General features: G+C 39.4%; 1 protein-coding gene across 6 annotated transcripts in view; it reads left to right on the top strand.

The window, feature by feature from the left end:
* Positions 1-17269, top strand: part of RFX3 (regulatory factor X3) — a 252819-nt gene that overhangs the window by 221921 nt on the left and 13629 nt on the right. For 5 of the 6 annotated variants that reach the window (XM_077817624.1, XM_077817628.1, XM_077817625.1 and 2 more), the window contains 7 exons: positions 2059-2180; positions 4096-4208; positions 5061-5176; positions 5672-5826; positions 14518-14615; positions 14943-15092; positions 16090-16298. In XM_077817624.1, the coding sequence (XP_077673750.1) occupies positions 2059-2180; positions 4096-4208; positions 5061-5176; positions 5672-5826; positions 14518-14615; positions 14943-15092; positions 16090-16298 (963 nt within the window). Of the gene's footprint in view, positions 1-2058; positions 2181-4095; positions 4209-5060; positions 5177-5671; positions 6104-14517; positions 14616-14942; positions 15093-16089; positions 16299-17269 lie in introns of those variants that run through there. The other variant, XM_077817629.1, reaches the window with a different exon arrangement.

Raw genomic sequence — 17269 nt, 5'->3', positions numbered from 1 at the left:
TATGCACTGCCTTACTTAATTATGCCACAAATAGTGCACTTCTTGACAGGACACAGTCAACACAGATCCTCCCTCTGCGAACCAGGAGACCCTGAATTGAAGTCTCACTTCTTTTACTGACTAGTAGTTAATAGTTCTGTGTCTTTTGCCACCCTTATTCTTGAGCAAGGCCTTCTACCCCAGTGAGGAGTTATACAAGCTGGAAATACAACCCAACTCTCAGCCATTTAGCCAGGCTGCTTTAGAAGGAATCAGTCAAATCTAAGTACTCAACTATACAGTGTTTCAAATGGACCGACTCATGAATTTGTAATCCACTATTTGAGTTTGTTACCCATCATCAAGTGGCTGGTGCACAATGGAGAACAATCTATTTCTGCTGCCAGCTATTATAGTTAATCCTTTCAATTTAGTGGTATAGGTGCCATAGTGTTGAATATCCAAAAGTCAAATCCTGCTGATAACAGGGAGGTCATAACATTTGCACATAACAGAATTAATTTTCTTTTAAAAAAAATCCTAGCAAATTACCTACAAAAAAACTACATTGAAAGAATGGTATGATTGCAAAGGCCTGAACATTAGGAAATGCAAAAATTAAGATTACCCGTGCAATATTAATTCTACCTCCTTGTTTATGTACATTATTTATATAGGCTTTAATTACAGGATCACATACTATTTTTTTTCCACAGACTCTCTGTCTCATTCAATGCACAAGATGTTTGGTGTTCAGAGAATGAATCCAGGGTGTGCAATGAGTGAGGCTCTTGTTTGTAGGTTCCCTGCTTTATTTGTTGCAGAAGTTGGAAGGTGTGTGGTGAATGAAACAGGATTGCAGGAAGAAAAAGGATTGTATCATAGCTAAAGGAGTTAAATGCCATCCTGGAGAACTGGATTCTATCCCAGACTCTGCCATAGACTTCCTATGTGATGCAGGGCAACTAACTTAAACCATACTTTTCACAGGTGACCATTAATTGTGTGTTCCTCGTATTCTGGGTGCTCAGTTTTAGACACCTGGAGCCTGTTTTCAGAAGAGCTGAGTGCTCACAATTGCAGTTGAATTCACTCAGAACATTTGAGGCGCAGTCTCTCTTGCAGAAAAGTTGTATGGTCAGAAGGAATGAGCTGAGCATAGGGTTGGGCATCAGGAAATTCCTGAGTTTGATTTACTGTGTTTCTGTTTCTCTATCTGTAAGATGCTTACTCAGCTACTTCATGGGGTGTTCAGATGATTGATTAGTTAATATCTGCACAGTCCTTTAAATATAAAATTGCTAAGGACTCTAAAAAATCAGGCCTAAGGTGTCTCAGTTTAGGCAGCCGATCATTAAGGTACCCAGAATTAGTTGATATTTTTGTATGTAGTGTAATTGTAGCCATGTCAGTCCCAAGATATTAATTCAGTTCAGAATATACCTGAAGAAGAGCTTTGTGTAGCTCAAAAACTTGTCTCTCTCACCAGTAGATATTACCTCGCCCAATAAAAGAGATTACGTTACCCACCTTGATATTTTTGCACATTTTGGCCTTAATCTCCCTGCCTCGGTCTCTGTCTGAGAAAGCCCTCACTACCACATGCGGTATTGAGGAAATAAATTATTTAATGTATGTTAGGCCCAAATAGTATAGTGATGAGCCATAGAAACGCTTATGAGGCAAGTATTAATCATTCATTGCAGGGTTTGGATATGGTATAGTAAATAAGGTAAGAGAGCCACATATTGAATTATAAGTATTAAGAGAAATATTGAACAACTTCCTTGTTCAGTGAACACAGTTCAGCTAGACCAACCAGCTGGCCAATCGGAACATAATTTTAGTGAATCAGTGTCCCCAGCCAAATTTAAATTTGAATTAATTCCTGAGAGGAAGAGAGCAACCACAGAATCTAGTTGAAAAGAACTTTTATATATTGAGATTTTTGTGAGATGGAGAAATCCTATTTAAGGACAGAGCAACTGAAGTGGACAGAATCATACTGTGTAACAGTGGACTTTTGAGGAGTTGAATAAAAGGATAATTTTGTCTAATTTTGTGTCCAATATTTTTTAGGTACAAGCCTATGCAGAAAGTGGATGGCGTTGCAGATGGTTTCACAGGAAGTGGTCAGCAGACAGGCACATCTGTTGAGCAAACTGTAATTGCCCAAAGTCAACATCATCAACAGTTTTTGGGTATGTGAGGGCACATTATCCCGGTGTACAAATAAAAATAAACATCTGACATCATCATAATTCTCTCTAGACTTAGGGTGTCCCATTAAAGCTTTCATTCATATTGGGGCACCCAGAAGCTAAATTCCCTCTAAGCTGCGCAGCTGCCTATTAAGCCCCATGCAGGGGCTTAGGGCTGCGGTGGGGAGAGGTGCCTCTCCCCCAGCATGGACCTGCCCCGGACTTGCCGTGGCTGGGGGAGAGGCGCCCTGGCCCCAACCGATCCCCGGCACAGACCTGCCATGATTGTGGGAGAGGTGCCTCCCCTCCCACCCCCAGCTCAGGTGCTGCTGCAGGGAGAGAGAGCTTGGGGGAGTCCTCTCTCCCCGCCGCAGCCCCCAAGCAGCCTGCACCCCAAACCCCTCATCCCCAGCCCCACCCCAGAGCCTGCACCCCCAGCCGGAGGCCTTCCACCTTCCCCCTCCTCACCGCAACCCTCTGCCCCAGCCCTGAGCCCCTTAGCCCCAGCCCCACCCTGGAGCCCTCACCCACTGCACCGCAATCCTCTGTCCCAGCACTGAGCCCCCATCCCACACTCCAAACTCCTCGGCCCCACCCCCACCACATGAATTTTGTTATGTGCACTAATATGGAGGTGATGTGTCACACGTGTCACACATCACCTCCATATTGTTGCAAATAACAAAAATTCATTCTGCATATGCATGGGAAAAATTAGAGGGAACACTGCCCAGAAGTTATATACAGAAACTATATGCTCTATATCATGAAGCTTATGCAACTTTTCACATACCTCATGTACGTATAGAAGAAAAGTTGTGCAAAATCTATATTTGCACTATACTTGTAAACATATACTGCAACACAATTTACTGTATATATTGTGTGTCAAATTTACAGTCAGACTTAAAACTGATGCCTTAATATTTGTGCTCACATCCATTGTATGCTTCGCTCCTGAATATGTGTGTAAAATGGGGTTACATTCAAGCTTTGCAATTGCAATGTAGCCATTACCATTTGGAAATATGGCCATGTATGCTATATTTTTAAATGATATAATCTGTACTACTGTAGACTGAAAGGACCAAAATTTGAAAACTTGTGGTCCAAGGTCTACATGCTCAAAAATGTGCAATTTGTGCATACATCAGTTCATGAGGCATTTACCACAGGTGACCATATAAATCATATATGTGCACACAGCAGTGGTAATTTAATAACTATTTGCATATATAACCACCTGATTTGAACATGCGATTACATAATTGCACACTTAGCATTAGGTTCATAAACTGGGATTTTAAAAGCACTCACCATTGGCCTACCTTGGCTCCCACTGACTTCAGTGGGAGTATATTTAGGCCAGTGGTAAGTGTTTTTGAAACACACATAACTGGTCACACGCTTTTTTTTTTTATGCAGCATACTCAAAGTATGCATTAGGTATGCATTAAAGTCCATTAAATTCCAAATGTAAACGCTGAATACTCTGACAAATATACTACTGAATGTACTAAAGCTGTTCGATAGTGCAAAATAAAACCTAGTCAATGTGAATATGCTATAAACTCACATATTGTACTTTATTCTGTGCTTTACTGAAAATATCTTGTAGACTGAAATACCTTAGTGCTTGCCTTTGATGTACAGACATGTAGGATATACATAACTTCATGTTAGCATGTTATATATCCTGTAGTATAATATATCTTGTACTTAAAAAAATAGTGCGTTTAAAATTTTGTGTTGATAATTTTTTATTGCTATTTATAAAAATAAGGACGTGTTTGTTCTTTGGGTACTATCCCTTTTAGAATTTATTTCTTTGTATCATTCTTAAAGGTTTTCCTAATTAAACTGTAATTGGTACTATTTACAATAGCTTTCTTCCATTATGTTGTCATGGAAACAGATGCATCTCGAGTACTTCCAGAGTTTGGAGAGGTTGAAATATCTTCTTTGCCAGATGGTACTACGTTTGAGGATATCAAATCACTGCAGAGTCTTTATAGAGAGCACTGTGAGGTAAGAAGGATGTATTTCATATACACTGTTTTACCTTTGATTCTTTCATGAGAAGTCAAACACTCTCAATGCAATATGACTATACAAAACATATTACAGCCTGAGAGAGTCTAACTTGTCTAAAAAGCAGTTTGCTTATTCAGTTCTAAGGGAAATTTTACAATAAGATTTTTCTGGAGTCTCTCGTTTTGTAAGAATAGCCAATATTAGTATATTTTATAGAATATTGAGAATGAAAATTAGTTTGTTTTTAAAAAGTTTGATCTTGATATTTCTGTCAGATATGAGAAATTAGATTTCAGATTTTGCATACAATATTTTGGTTTTGCTGTGGGAGTATAAATCTAATTCAATTAATCGTTTCTATTTTTTACATTAAGAAACAAATATTTTTTTTTCAAGTATTACAGAAACAAGTTTCCTGAGATGAGAGCTTTAAGCCATATTTCATCTGGAATATTTCTGTGGCTGTTACAACTATTTCAAATGATGTGCAATGGAAAAGATATATGAACCTTCAGTGCAGAAGTAGTCATGGCAAATTTACCTTGTCTCCCTTGATTTTTTAGCTATTTTAGAAGTTTTGCTTATGTGAATTCATCAAATATGTTTGTTTAGGGCAGACCTTCTCTTTTTTTTTGCCTCATATCCACTTATACTTCTATTAGTGTATCTCTCTGCACATACTGGATATATACTCTGATCACTGGTTAAAATAGAAATATACATTTCACCACTATTCCTCCTAATTATGCAAAATATAGCCAGTATATAAATGTTGTCATAACATACCCTGCTAACGAAAATTTAGGTAGAAGACCACCTGCACTTGCCTTTTTTTTCCCCCCCCAGGCAATATTGGATGTTGTAGTGAACCTTCAGTTTAGCCTGATAGAAAAATTGTGGCAAACTTTCTGGCGCTATTCTCCCTCCACTCAAGCTGATGGCACTGCTATTAGTGAACCGAGGTCAGTAAATGTCTCTTTTACTGGTTATTATCATCATTTAATTGCAGATGTAAAATCAAATAGAAGTATAGTTTTACTACTAACTGGAAACCTAACTTGCTATCATTAATTTACGAGGTTAAATTAATGCTGTCTAAAATGTTTGTCCACTCTAACTAGTGTTTACCACAAATTGCTTTTTTGAAATGATTGTATATGTATATCTACCATTTTATTTGGTTTGGGTCACTACAGTAGAGGTATCTTTTCATAACATTGTATTCAATCTTTTTTGAGATAAAAGGACCATTCTTATCATACCTCTGCATAAGTTATGTGCTGTAGCAGAAATTTGAAGGCCATTTTTCAATCTCATAATAAGGTGCAGCAGTGCTGTTGGGTGTGGTTCAGACATGTATAATGTTTTATTAAATAAAATATTTTAAAGTCCATTGTTTTCCTATCTGCATGTATATGCATTTTCATTTATTCATTTGATACATTTGTTCACACCAGCAATCTGAGTGAAATAGAAAGTCGACTTCCGAAAGCAAAGCTGATTACTCTGTGCAAAAATGAGACTGTTCTGAAATGGATGTGTAACTGTGACCATGTGATGTACCAGGCTTTGGTGGAGATTCTCATTCCTGACGTCCTTAGACCTATTCCTAGTAAGTTGAACACAGATGACGTCTTGTAAGGATTTTTTTTTTTTTTTGGTCTGGTGATCTTATGCCTACAATACCTCCCAGGAAACCTTTGGGAGTGATTTTGAAGGCTACAGGAGCAGTATATGTGGTCACTCTTAGCTTTATAGTGTAGAAAGGTAGCAGTAGGTGTATGCATTGTATTTAAAGAAAAAGGGATTGATGATTTCACCACATTTATAAAAGGATAAAAACAGGCTTCCAGAAGTTTTCAGGATATATTTTCCTAAAAAAAAGATGCTTTTGTCATTGTATATTATTTATTTTATTATACTTTAGTATCAAAAATGTTGTTCCTTTGTACTCTGACTCTACATGATAGACTCCAACACACTATGGGTCTGAGCCAGAGTCCACTGATATCATTCAGAGTCTTTCCAGTTATTTTAGTAGGCTTTGGGTTAGGCTTTACATTAGCCTCTAAATAGCTAATAAAAATTATGTATATGCTGTATGCTTTCGTTTCTGGACAACTAAACAGTTGTTGTTGGTTGATCAGGAGGTTACTAAAGTCAGTAGGTTATGAATTTTAATGTTACATTTTACTATTAAAATGGTGTAGTGCAAAGTCAAACATTTTTAGCCTTATTTGTTTTTCCAGGCTATCACATTTTTTGTTCTATGTCCGACCTGATAGACTCAGTGACTGATTGTAGTATAATACCTTGGCCAGCCAACCATTATCAAATTGTTTTACTCAGGAGTACAGTTTTCTTTTCAAAGCTAAAATTATTGGAATCCGTAATTGCTCAGGTAGTGAATTTTAAGACTGCTTTTAACAGAAAACTAATTCACTTGGTTTCCAGCAAAGTTGAATTCCTTTATAAAGTATTTATTATGTCATGTATGTCATGCTAAATATTATGAATATATCTTCCATTAACAATAATAATTAATGATATTGTACAGGTAAAATCCATATAACTACATATGCATTGTGTTCGCTTCATGAACCAAACAATAGTCATTTCATAGTTAAATTGGATTAATATTTAAAGGAGATGGTGCCTCAGATAGCCTTGTAACTAACAAAGCTATTTTCTGTTGGTGTCAATACAACTGCTACTAATGATTCCAGTTACAGACAGGTCAGAAAAAAATTACACCTACATCTTTGTAAGAACATGCTACTGACCTTCACTTATTAATGAAACAGAGTGGAACGTCACTATACACAGTACAGTACAGTACTTGTGGTACAAGAAATTTTAGCTTTGTGAATCTAAAAGTCCAAATGCCAACCATATATTAAGACAATTTTTTAATTAAATTTTATAGTTAAAAAGGCAAAGATTAAGATATTGGTGGATTGCAGTTGTATTTGACCCTTTTATTAATGAAATAGAAAAGAGAAGAAGAAATGCTGAATGATTATCCTTTTTAAATACAGAGATTAAATAAGCAACCTTTGTCTACATACTTAAACTAATTGGCTTTGGCCTATGTTTATGGTGGAGTTTATTTTTCTGTTTAATGTAAATAGGTAGAATCTTATTTTCAAGTGAATTCTGTCCAGCTCAAACAAATATTCAAAAAAATTTCAATTAAAGTTGACAAATTGAATTGAGGTTTGAATGAAGGAGAAATGAGCTATTAAAATAGTCTTCCATTCCATCCACACAAAGTAGTTTCTGATTTTAAAAAATGTATTGCGTAAGTGAAGTTATCATGGAATATTTTAATGTGTGTATATATGCTTACTGATTTATGTACCAGATCCTGCTTTTTCCCTTGCCTTTCACTTGCTTCCTCTGCATTGACTGGTAGTCCCCAGAGAATTTTTTTAAATTAGCTTATTAGCTATGACATCTTCCTGCCTACTCTCAATTTACTTCATGAGCTAGATGGAGCAGTGTCTGTACAGGATTTCAAAAAATTCTTCATTGATGAAGCATATATAAGCAGTGCTGATAAGTGGATATATGTTTGGGTCCTCTTCATTCTGTTTGTCATTACTGACAAAGGATTTCCATTAGGAATGAAATGCAGTAATGGATGAACATACCATTAGTTAGATTTGGATGATTATGTATGCTGTATGTGGGATTCCTGTTGTTTGGATGATGCTTGATAGAAATATCTTTTAATCCAAGGACCACTTCCTACCAACAAGCCTCTTTCTATCTTTTATGGTATCCTGGTGGGTTCCCATCCATACCCTCATCTCTTCAAATATCTTTAGAGGGAAGATGTTTGATCCACTTTCTTTTCTGGATCTTCAGGAGTAGTTGCCTAGCCTGTTTCTCCCATACTGATCTTTTGCAGGAGTGACGGCACATAAGTAGGCCCACTTCCCCAAATTCCCCATCCTCCACCCCTGCCATTCTGCATTAGTGAGAGTTAAAATCCCCCTTGCCCTTTTACAGTGACCCTTTAATTCAGCAACTAAAAGGTACCGTTCTGTCACAAAGTCCATTTAGCTCAATAAAAATCTCTAAATTTAATCCAGATTTAGTCCTTTAGCACAGTGCACTCTGGAATGAGTCTCAGTACAGGATACAAAATGCCAATGCAAAAACAGCAGTAGTGGGAGCAGCAGTAGTTTATTACCTGCTTCAGAGGTTGAGAAAATGTCTTCCACTCACCACAGTAGGCTAAATACAGGATTCAGGGAAATATGGGTTTATATGGTTGGCCCCATAAGAACAGAGATGGGTGAAGCTGACTTGCTAATGGCTTCCTGGAAAAAGCATCATTCAAGAGTAAGAGTGGAAGCGGAGAGCAAAAAGGGGTAGTGATTGTCTCAACAAGTACAAGTTCTTCTTTGAGTGGTGGTCCCTATATGGATTCCAAACATGGGTGCGCATCCGTGACATGCGCCAAAGCTGGAACAGTTTTGCAGTAGTAGCGTCCATTGACCTGCATGTGTGTTGTGCATTGTTCGCGTGCTCGCATCCAGGGTTATCAGAGGCCATGCAGGTCAACACTGCTCCAGTTCCCTTTTATCGCCACATGGCTAGAGTCAGAACGCCTGTTCCTCAGTGCTCTTAGCCTTGCTAAGAGAACTGCTTGTCCATTTTTTCAGTGTATATAGTTGTTTATAGTTGTATATAGTAGCTTGTAAGACTCATAATTAGTTAAGATCCCTGTTGGATTTCTTCCCCCGTCGGACAGATCCCTCCCACCCCCCGCTTCCGGGGATTGTGCCCTGGCAAGCCAGCTTTGAAACCCACGCTCCTTTGCTGTGAGCGACAAGCACCAACTGTGCCTTTACTGCCTTGGCGAAGCCCACGTCGTCACCGGCTGTTCCTTCTGCCGATCGTTCCCGCTCCGAAATTGAGAAGCTAAAGAACTTTGCCTCTGTACATTTCTAATGGAGGAGGCTATGCGCCCATGTGTGCAGTCTGATCCGAAACTGGCAGATCCATCGGAATGGCATCTGTCACCACTAGTAAGTGCCCCTCTGTCTTGCTCCAATGCAACAGAGCCATAAGTACTGCCACAGAAGCCAGACCATGAACATAAGAAGCATGGACATGGGCATAAGGGCAGCTCCCCGATGGGCACTGCCCTGAAACACAGCATTGCCTCCCTGAGCTAGATCAGGTGAAGAGTTGTGCGTCGACCCAGCTGCCCCAGCTCCCAAGAAGCCCCGGAAGGAGCATAAGGCAAAGCACCATCCACTTTTGAGGACCTCTCCTTTGACAACCAAAAGCTTTAGTGACAAGACCGATAAATCCCTCTGCGCTCTCAGTGATTCCCACCCCGCTCTGCGGTCACTCACCATATACACCTGGGCCCCGACCTGCAGGCAGCAGAAGTCGTCCTTTTGCCCCGCCCCAACACCTCCTTCTACCCCTACTTCCAACAACAACAGGCATGGTCCCGACATCATCAGTGCTCTCAACAACTACATTACTCTGCTGCTACCGCTTCTGCCCCCTCAGCCTTCCCACAACATCAGTCAAAACACCCATTTTGACTCCCTCATCTGAACCTCCTCCTATCCCTCTCATGCTGCCCCATGTCACCCTTGGGGGCCGTCTTGCCTGTTTGCCCACAACTGGGACAAGATCACCACAGACCGCTCGATGCTTGACATCATTCACCAGGGGTACTCTATAGAAGTCCTCTGATTCCCCCCTCATCGCACTCTCCTGGAGATCCTTCCCACTCAGATCTCCTCTGAGAGGAAGCAGGCACCCTTCTCCGAAAGGGTGCCAGAGAGCGCAACCCCCTCCATTACTAGGGCTGCCGCTTTAATTCCCTGTATTTCCTTATTCTGAAAAAAAGAGGCAGCTGCTGCCCCATTCTGGACCTCCAGTTACTCAACAGGTTCATACGAAAATTCAAGTTCTGGATGGTCACATTTTCCCTCCTTATCCCTTCCCTCCCTCACGGAGCCTGGTTTGCAGCTCTCAATATGAAAAATGCCATATTTCCACATCGACATTCACCTGGCTCATTGGAAATTTCTCCATTTTACGGGTTGCTCATTCCCATTCTCAGTTTTGTGTCCTCCCCTTTGGCATTGCCACTGCACCTTGTGTATTCACAAAAGTCTTTGCCATCATCACAGCCCACATGCGACGCCTTGGCCACTCCGTGTTTCCCTATCTTGATGACTGTTCCTCGTTGTGATGTCACGCAACCACCTCCCTTCCGGTATACAGACCCTTTGCAATCTCCTCGCCAACCTGGGCATTTGTATCAACAGGGAAAAGCCAGTCCTCATCCGTACCCAATGGATCACCTTTATTGGGGCATTCCTGGACGCTCTCGTGAGCCGAGCTTTCCTCCCGGCAGACCCGTTTGCCATCCTCACCTCTCTCATCGCAACATTATGCCGCAAACCGCACACCTGTATCCACCAATGTCTTTCCCTCCTTGGCCACATGGCGGCCTGCATCTCCATAACACCCCATGCCTGCCTCCATATATGCTGCCTTCAACTGTAGCTCAGGTTGATCTACAAACCACAGACAGACTGCTTGAACACGTCTGTCCTGCTCCACTGGTTTGTCCTCGACTCCTTCATGTGGTGGACCAACCTGTCCAAAGTCTTGGTCGGCACCCTGTTTACACCTCCCGCTCTCTGCACCACTCTCACCAGAGAGGCCTCCCTCACTGGCTGGGGCGTCCACCTGTCTAGTCACATGGCCCACGGCCTCTGGATACCGAGAGAGGCCAAGATGCACATCAACATTCTGGAATTGAGAGTTGCCCGTCTTACCTGTCAGGCACTCCTCTCTCTCATAAGATCATATCACATTCAACTGCTGTCCCACAACATGGCAACAGTTGTATATATCAACAAGCAAGGCAGTGACAAGTCACTCTCTCTATGTGCAGAGGCCTCCAACTCTGAAAAGGGTGCATCAAGCACGAAGTGATACTACAAGCCTTGTATCTTCTGGGTGCCAGCAACTCCCTAGCGAACACACTCAGCAGGTTTTTCTATGCGACCCATGAGTAGGAACTACATGATCCCACATGATGCTCTGTCTTCTGCTGGTGGGGCACCCTGTGCTAGGAACTCTTTGTAACCAGTGAGAACTGCAAACTCCCCCTCTTCTGCTCCAGATGGGCATTGGGGCCAGACTCACAGGGCAATGCCCTTCTCCTGCCCTAGACAATGAAGTCCACTATGCCTTTCCGCCCATTCCCCTACTCCCGCAAGTCCTGCACAAGATTCAGTGGGATCAAGCGAAGGTCATATTGGTAGTCCCCTTTTGGCCTTGCTAATACTGGTTCATGGACCTCCTCCATCTCCCTGCTCATCCCTCGCCTCCCCTGATCTGCCTCCACACCCACCCAGATCTCCTCACACAGGTGCAGGGATGATTCTGAAACCCCAACACATGCCTGCTGCACCTCACAGCGTGGTATTTGGATCGGGCTCGCAAGTAGACAGAGCCATGCTCCACCCTAGTGTATGACATCCTCACGCACAGCAGAAGGCCATCTTCTAGAACCTGCTATCAGACAAAATGGAAGCATTTCACCACTTGGGCACACCACCACCATTACCCACTAGACTCCATATCCATTCCTATCCTCCTAGGCTACTTCCTCCAACTTAAACTGTAGGCCCTCGCCCACTCCTCCCTCAGAGTCCACCTGCTGGCTCTCAGAGCCTTCCTCCCTCCATTAGACAGTTCCTCCATCTTCACTCACCCAATCACCATTTGCTTCCTCAATGCCTTTCAACCTGTACAAATACCTACCCCTTCTTGGGACCTGAATATCTCTCTCTCTCTGTTCTCACTAAACGACCGTTCAAAGCCCTCGCAACCTGCTCTATTGCCCACCCTCTCCATGAAGATGATCTTCTCGGTGGCTGTCCCCTCAACGATTCTGGTTCTCTTATAGAAGATGAACACTTTTAGTTCTGAAGCCAGCATTAGCTGGCATGACACTAATGAAACAAACAGCATTACTCCTAATGCCATTTCCTGCAAAACCTTTTATTACTGACAGCAGCACTTCACAGGCTGTAACAAATCAAAAGCAGCTCAGGTCACTTTTATTGTTAACTGCATGCAAGATCACCTTGTCACTCTCTAAATTAGTTTTCTTGTGTGATAGCCAAATCAGTACCAAGAATGTCTAAAGAAATGCCGTTTTAAGATCTTTTGTAGTTACCAGGCATATAAACAATTACTGCTTCAAAGAAAAATAAGAGATTTTAATTTCCTCTCTAGAATAGGGCTTAAGAAGTAAAGGCCAGCACACATTTAGGTAGCATGCTTTCGCTTGATTGAAACAAAGAGAGCACAGAAGTTGTTTTGGGTTTAAAATGACACTTCTCTCTCTGAGGTCTTCAGAAATTCATGGTTATTCTATACAATTTTTATGTTAAATAATCTATTTTATATACATAAAAGAAACTTCCTGCTGTGGAAGTTAGTATGTCTCTTACTATCATCTATTCCTCTTTTTCATCACAACAAAAGACAACATTTACTTCATCAAGTTGTTGTTCGTTTCTTTTTTTAATCACACTTATTTTGAAAGTAGAATAGAGATACTTTGCTCTGAAAGATGAGTATATGAAAGAGATGTTTTACTATATCGGTTGTTCAGTGTTCATGAAAAGATTAATTTTGCCTTAGACAACTAGTATCATTAACTTAGTGATTACAGCTCAAGGAACACTGTATTGAAGAAATTCTATAAAACCATTGGTCACATGAATTAATGCACAGCTAATTAATAAGTGTGCAGAAATAAATTTGCATAGCACCAAAAGCATGCTAGGTATTTGACAGACCAGATAAAAGAAGTCTCTTTTTGTCCTAGAAAACTCATGAAAAAGCCTGTTCTCATAAGACTTCCAGCCCAGTTTTGCTACATCACAAGGCTCAGACCTTACCAGGTTCACCCATCACTAGTTCCCACTGCATAGTTGAAAACAAAATAATATGGTTGGAAGACAACTTTTTTATCTTTTTTGATAGATCTAAATAACTTTGATTCCTTTAAAAAAACACACACCTTAAAAAAGGGAATCATTAATTACTTTAGCTGTAAGTGGATATTTCTCAAAGAATATAACTTTTCTTTACAACTAATTCTTACTCTACTGGAGAGAGATGATTTTATAAATGGATCCAATCAATACTCAGTTGTAGACATTTTCATTGTTTCCTTTTACATGTCATTCAAAATCTTTTAAAGACAATTGAGTTTCCCCCTTTCAAGGTTTTTTTACACCATTATTACAACTGCGTTATTCATCATGAGTCTACTGAAACTTATAGTTTTCCTTTCTCTTTTATGTGACACTTTTTTGGTAGATCTATGTGTTATACTTGAGAGAGCAAGTGAGAGGTAAGGAAAAGTGAGGTTTTATTTACTGTGGAGGAGTTCCTGTTTTTTCTTTTCCAAGTGTAGCTCCCTCAGCACATATTTCCCTTCCATCCCCCTTCATGAACTAGAACTTTTTCTCACTTGAGAAATGCAGGTTAGTGTCCATCTCTTCCTTTATAGAAGGGAATATGATGTCACAGGCTCATCGACAGGTCTATAAAATTTCTCTCGAACCACCTGTGTGGACCACTCATCAGTGCTGAGGGAGCTGTACTGGGAAAGGGAAACAGAGGCTTCTCCACGGTAAGAATAACCCTACTTTCTATCACTTATGTATATTTTTATATTTTGCTGATTGACACTGCCTTTGAGCACTGCGCTATCATGTGTTTTATTCTTTAAAACTGGAATAAACATCATGTTGGTGATGGTGCAGCACAATTTGGGCTAACTTGAGGAAATTGTACTTTTGTAATAATCACAATTTTCAGCAGCCTCTCTGTACCTGAGAAGAAAAAGCACTTAGTTGCAGTGGAAGGTTGAAAATTAATGATGTAAAGAGAATCCTGCTTGTTTCAGTAGATACAAAACAGTTGTTACAGTTATTGATGTTCCTCTACAGAAATACCTGAAACAGTACTCACCACTGGTGTTTTGTTGCTTTGGCCATAGACCTTTGAAAGCTTCTTAGATAAGGAGGTCAGTTCTGCTTGGAAAAGCTGAAAATAAAATAATTCTTGCATATTATATATGTGAATGAAGAATTTTGAACCTAGACTGGATAAGCCTCTGAGTATGTAAAAACGGCAGATCTCATCAATATAGAATATTAAAATATAAAGGACATGAAGGTTTCAGTACAGGCACTTCTTTTTCATTTGGTTTTTATTCTTTAATGTTTAGGTGCCTTGACCCAAGCCATTCGCAATTTTGCAAAAAGCCTTGAAGGTTGGCTTTCCAATGCCATGAACAATATTCCACAGAGAATGATACAAACCAAGGTAAAATTAAGTAACTGTTTAGTTTGGAATGAAAGTTGCATTATTCAACAGTGAGCCTGAATGACATTAATGACTATAGTAAAAATATTTGCATTTTGATAGCTACAACAAATGCTGTTATGTTTATGTTTTGTTTGCTGAAAATCTTTAAAACATATGAGGAAACATTATTTGATCTGTAATTTTAAATGCTGTGATTCACACGTAAGATGGCTCACACAAAATGAATATATAATTAAAATGTAATATAAAAGAATCATCAAGGGACAAGTTGATCCAAAAATAATGTGAGCACAATATGATTTGAGAAAACTGATTTCTTCATAGGTTGCCGCTGTAAGTGCCTTTGCCCAGACTCTGCGAAGATACACATCTCTTAATCACCTGGCTCAGGCAGCTCGTGCTGTGCTTCAGAACACTTCTCAAATCAACCAGATGCTCAATGACCTCAACCGTGTTGATTTTGCCAATGTCCAGGTAAACTGTATCTTTACAAAACAGAGTTTATCAAGTGTTCTCTTTTGTTTTCCCCATAACTCCGAACATTAGTATTAGGTCACATATTTCCACCCAGCAAATGCAACAGGTACATTTTGCTGAGGTGTATGCTGAGTGTGTGTTGCCAAATCTAACAGTTTACACAACTGTCCTCAGGAAGGAAAGATATCAGAGCTTTTTCTTCTCTATTTCCTCTGTTCCAACCCAAAGTGTTCTGCTGACTTTCATTTAGTGGAGATGCAATTGAGGAGTCCACTTATTTTTAGAACTAATGCTTCTTTCCTGTGATGAGGTCTAAGGCAATAGGTCTGGTCTTCTGGGCAGATCTAATAGTAGCTAACTATACTGCAATATTTCTAGCGAGGGTGTCCTACTCACATTTTTTAAATATTTAAAAGTAATACACTTACCTGCTATGGTCACAATGTGTTTCAAATTATTTATTCTATTTAAAATATGATTCTAGTGTCTCTGTAAATATACTATAAATTGCATAATTAATTTGGATTAATTTTGTTTGCCTACAGGCAAACAAAACGGCCTTGATCTCACCCACTGCTTACTACTCTCTGCACTAGTACTTCTCTGCTCACCCAACATGCTGCCATTACACTCCCTACAACCCATCAACTCCCAAAATTTTCATGATAAATGTTAGGAAGGACTAGAGTTAAAGAAGTTTCATATAAAAATATTTGAGTATTGCTCTCTATTCATTTCTGTTTTTTCTACAGTATTTTTAATTTAGATATTTTATTTAAAGCCCATTTTCATATTTTGTTTATTTTTTGCCCACCTTTTTGTAAGAATGAGATTATGGGGGATTTAAAAATAAAAATGGCTTCATTAGTTTGCCTGGAAAGAGTAGTTCATCCTCTTCATTCAGCTGATTATTTAATCTTTCATAATAATTTTCCTTTTATGCATAAGCTTCACATACTGATGTTAATTGAAGATATGTTATATACTGTAACAGGAGCAGGCTTCCTGGGTATGCCAGTGTGATGACAACATGGTTCAGAGACTAGAAACCGACTTCAAGATGACTCTTCAGCAGCAGAGCACTCTGGAGCAGTGGGCTGCCTGGCTCGATAACGTAATGATGCAAGCATTGAAACCATATGAAGGAAGACCCAGCTTTCCTAAAGCAGCACGGCAATTTCTGCTAAAATGGTCTTTCTACAGGTAGTACTTAAAATTCTTTTAAAATGTTTTCAGTGTATTTCATACTTTGCTGTTGAAATGTGCGCGCACACAGAGATTTTGATAACATGGAAGAAAAATAAGATCAGACCACAGAGCACTCACTATTAAAGATCCCATAGCATTTTTCAAAAGGGTAGGGTTATATTAACCTCAAATTCAAGGCCAGAATGCAACTCAGTGATTGAGGAGCGATCCTTGTGAACTGTTTCAGAAGCATTGTACAAATGCAATGAGAGCCAAATTTGGTCCTAAGTTTGTAACATGTTCAGGAAATCTTTGGGATGAAACACTATATAACTGTAAAATTATTTTTATTAATATTTATTTATTAAAATACCATGTCTTCTATTTTTATTTTGTTTTGAAGACAGTCTTTTTTAATATGTGGAAGAACATCAAGCAAAAAGTACATATTCTGTGTTACTTCTGTTACCAAAGAAGAGCTGGTAAATAAAGTATATTCTTTGTGTGTCATGTTTGTATATAAATACATGGTAACATTATGTAACTTTTTTTCTGTCTGTATAAAGTACATTGACAGAACATTTCTTAATTTTTTAAAGATGATCCATTATAATATCTGTTTCATGAGTCTTTAATATTGTGGAGTTTTTCAAACAAAACCTGCATTTGTACATACAACAGGTATACCTGCTAACTTATTGGCACAACTTATGTGACCAGCTTTAAAAATTGTATCAATCAGAAATCCGTACCATTGTGTTGCAGTTTTGGCACCAATGACGGTATAGCTGAAAGGGATATTTTCTTTTGTACTTTCAGATCTTTGTTTAAACTAGAATAATTATAATACAATGTTTTTTATTTAAGATTCAAGTGGAAGACTCTTTCTTGTATTTTAATGCCAGTTTTTCAAAGGACTGATTTTTGCATATGCCTAACTGATGTGCATGTAACCTTTAATGTGTGCCCCCAAATTGGGATGATTC

The sequence above is a fragment of the Eretmochelys imbricata genome, chromosome 5 (genome assembly GCF_965152235.1).
Source record: "Eretmochelys imbricata isolate rEreImb1 chromosome 5, rEreImb1.hap1, whole genome shotgun sequence".
NCBI lineage: Eukaryota > Metazoa > Chordata > Testudines > Cheloniidae > Eretmochelys > Eretmochelys imbricata.
This window is presented reverse-complemented; position numbering and strand designations above follow the sequence as displayed.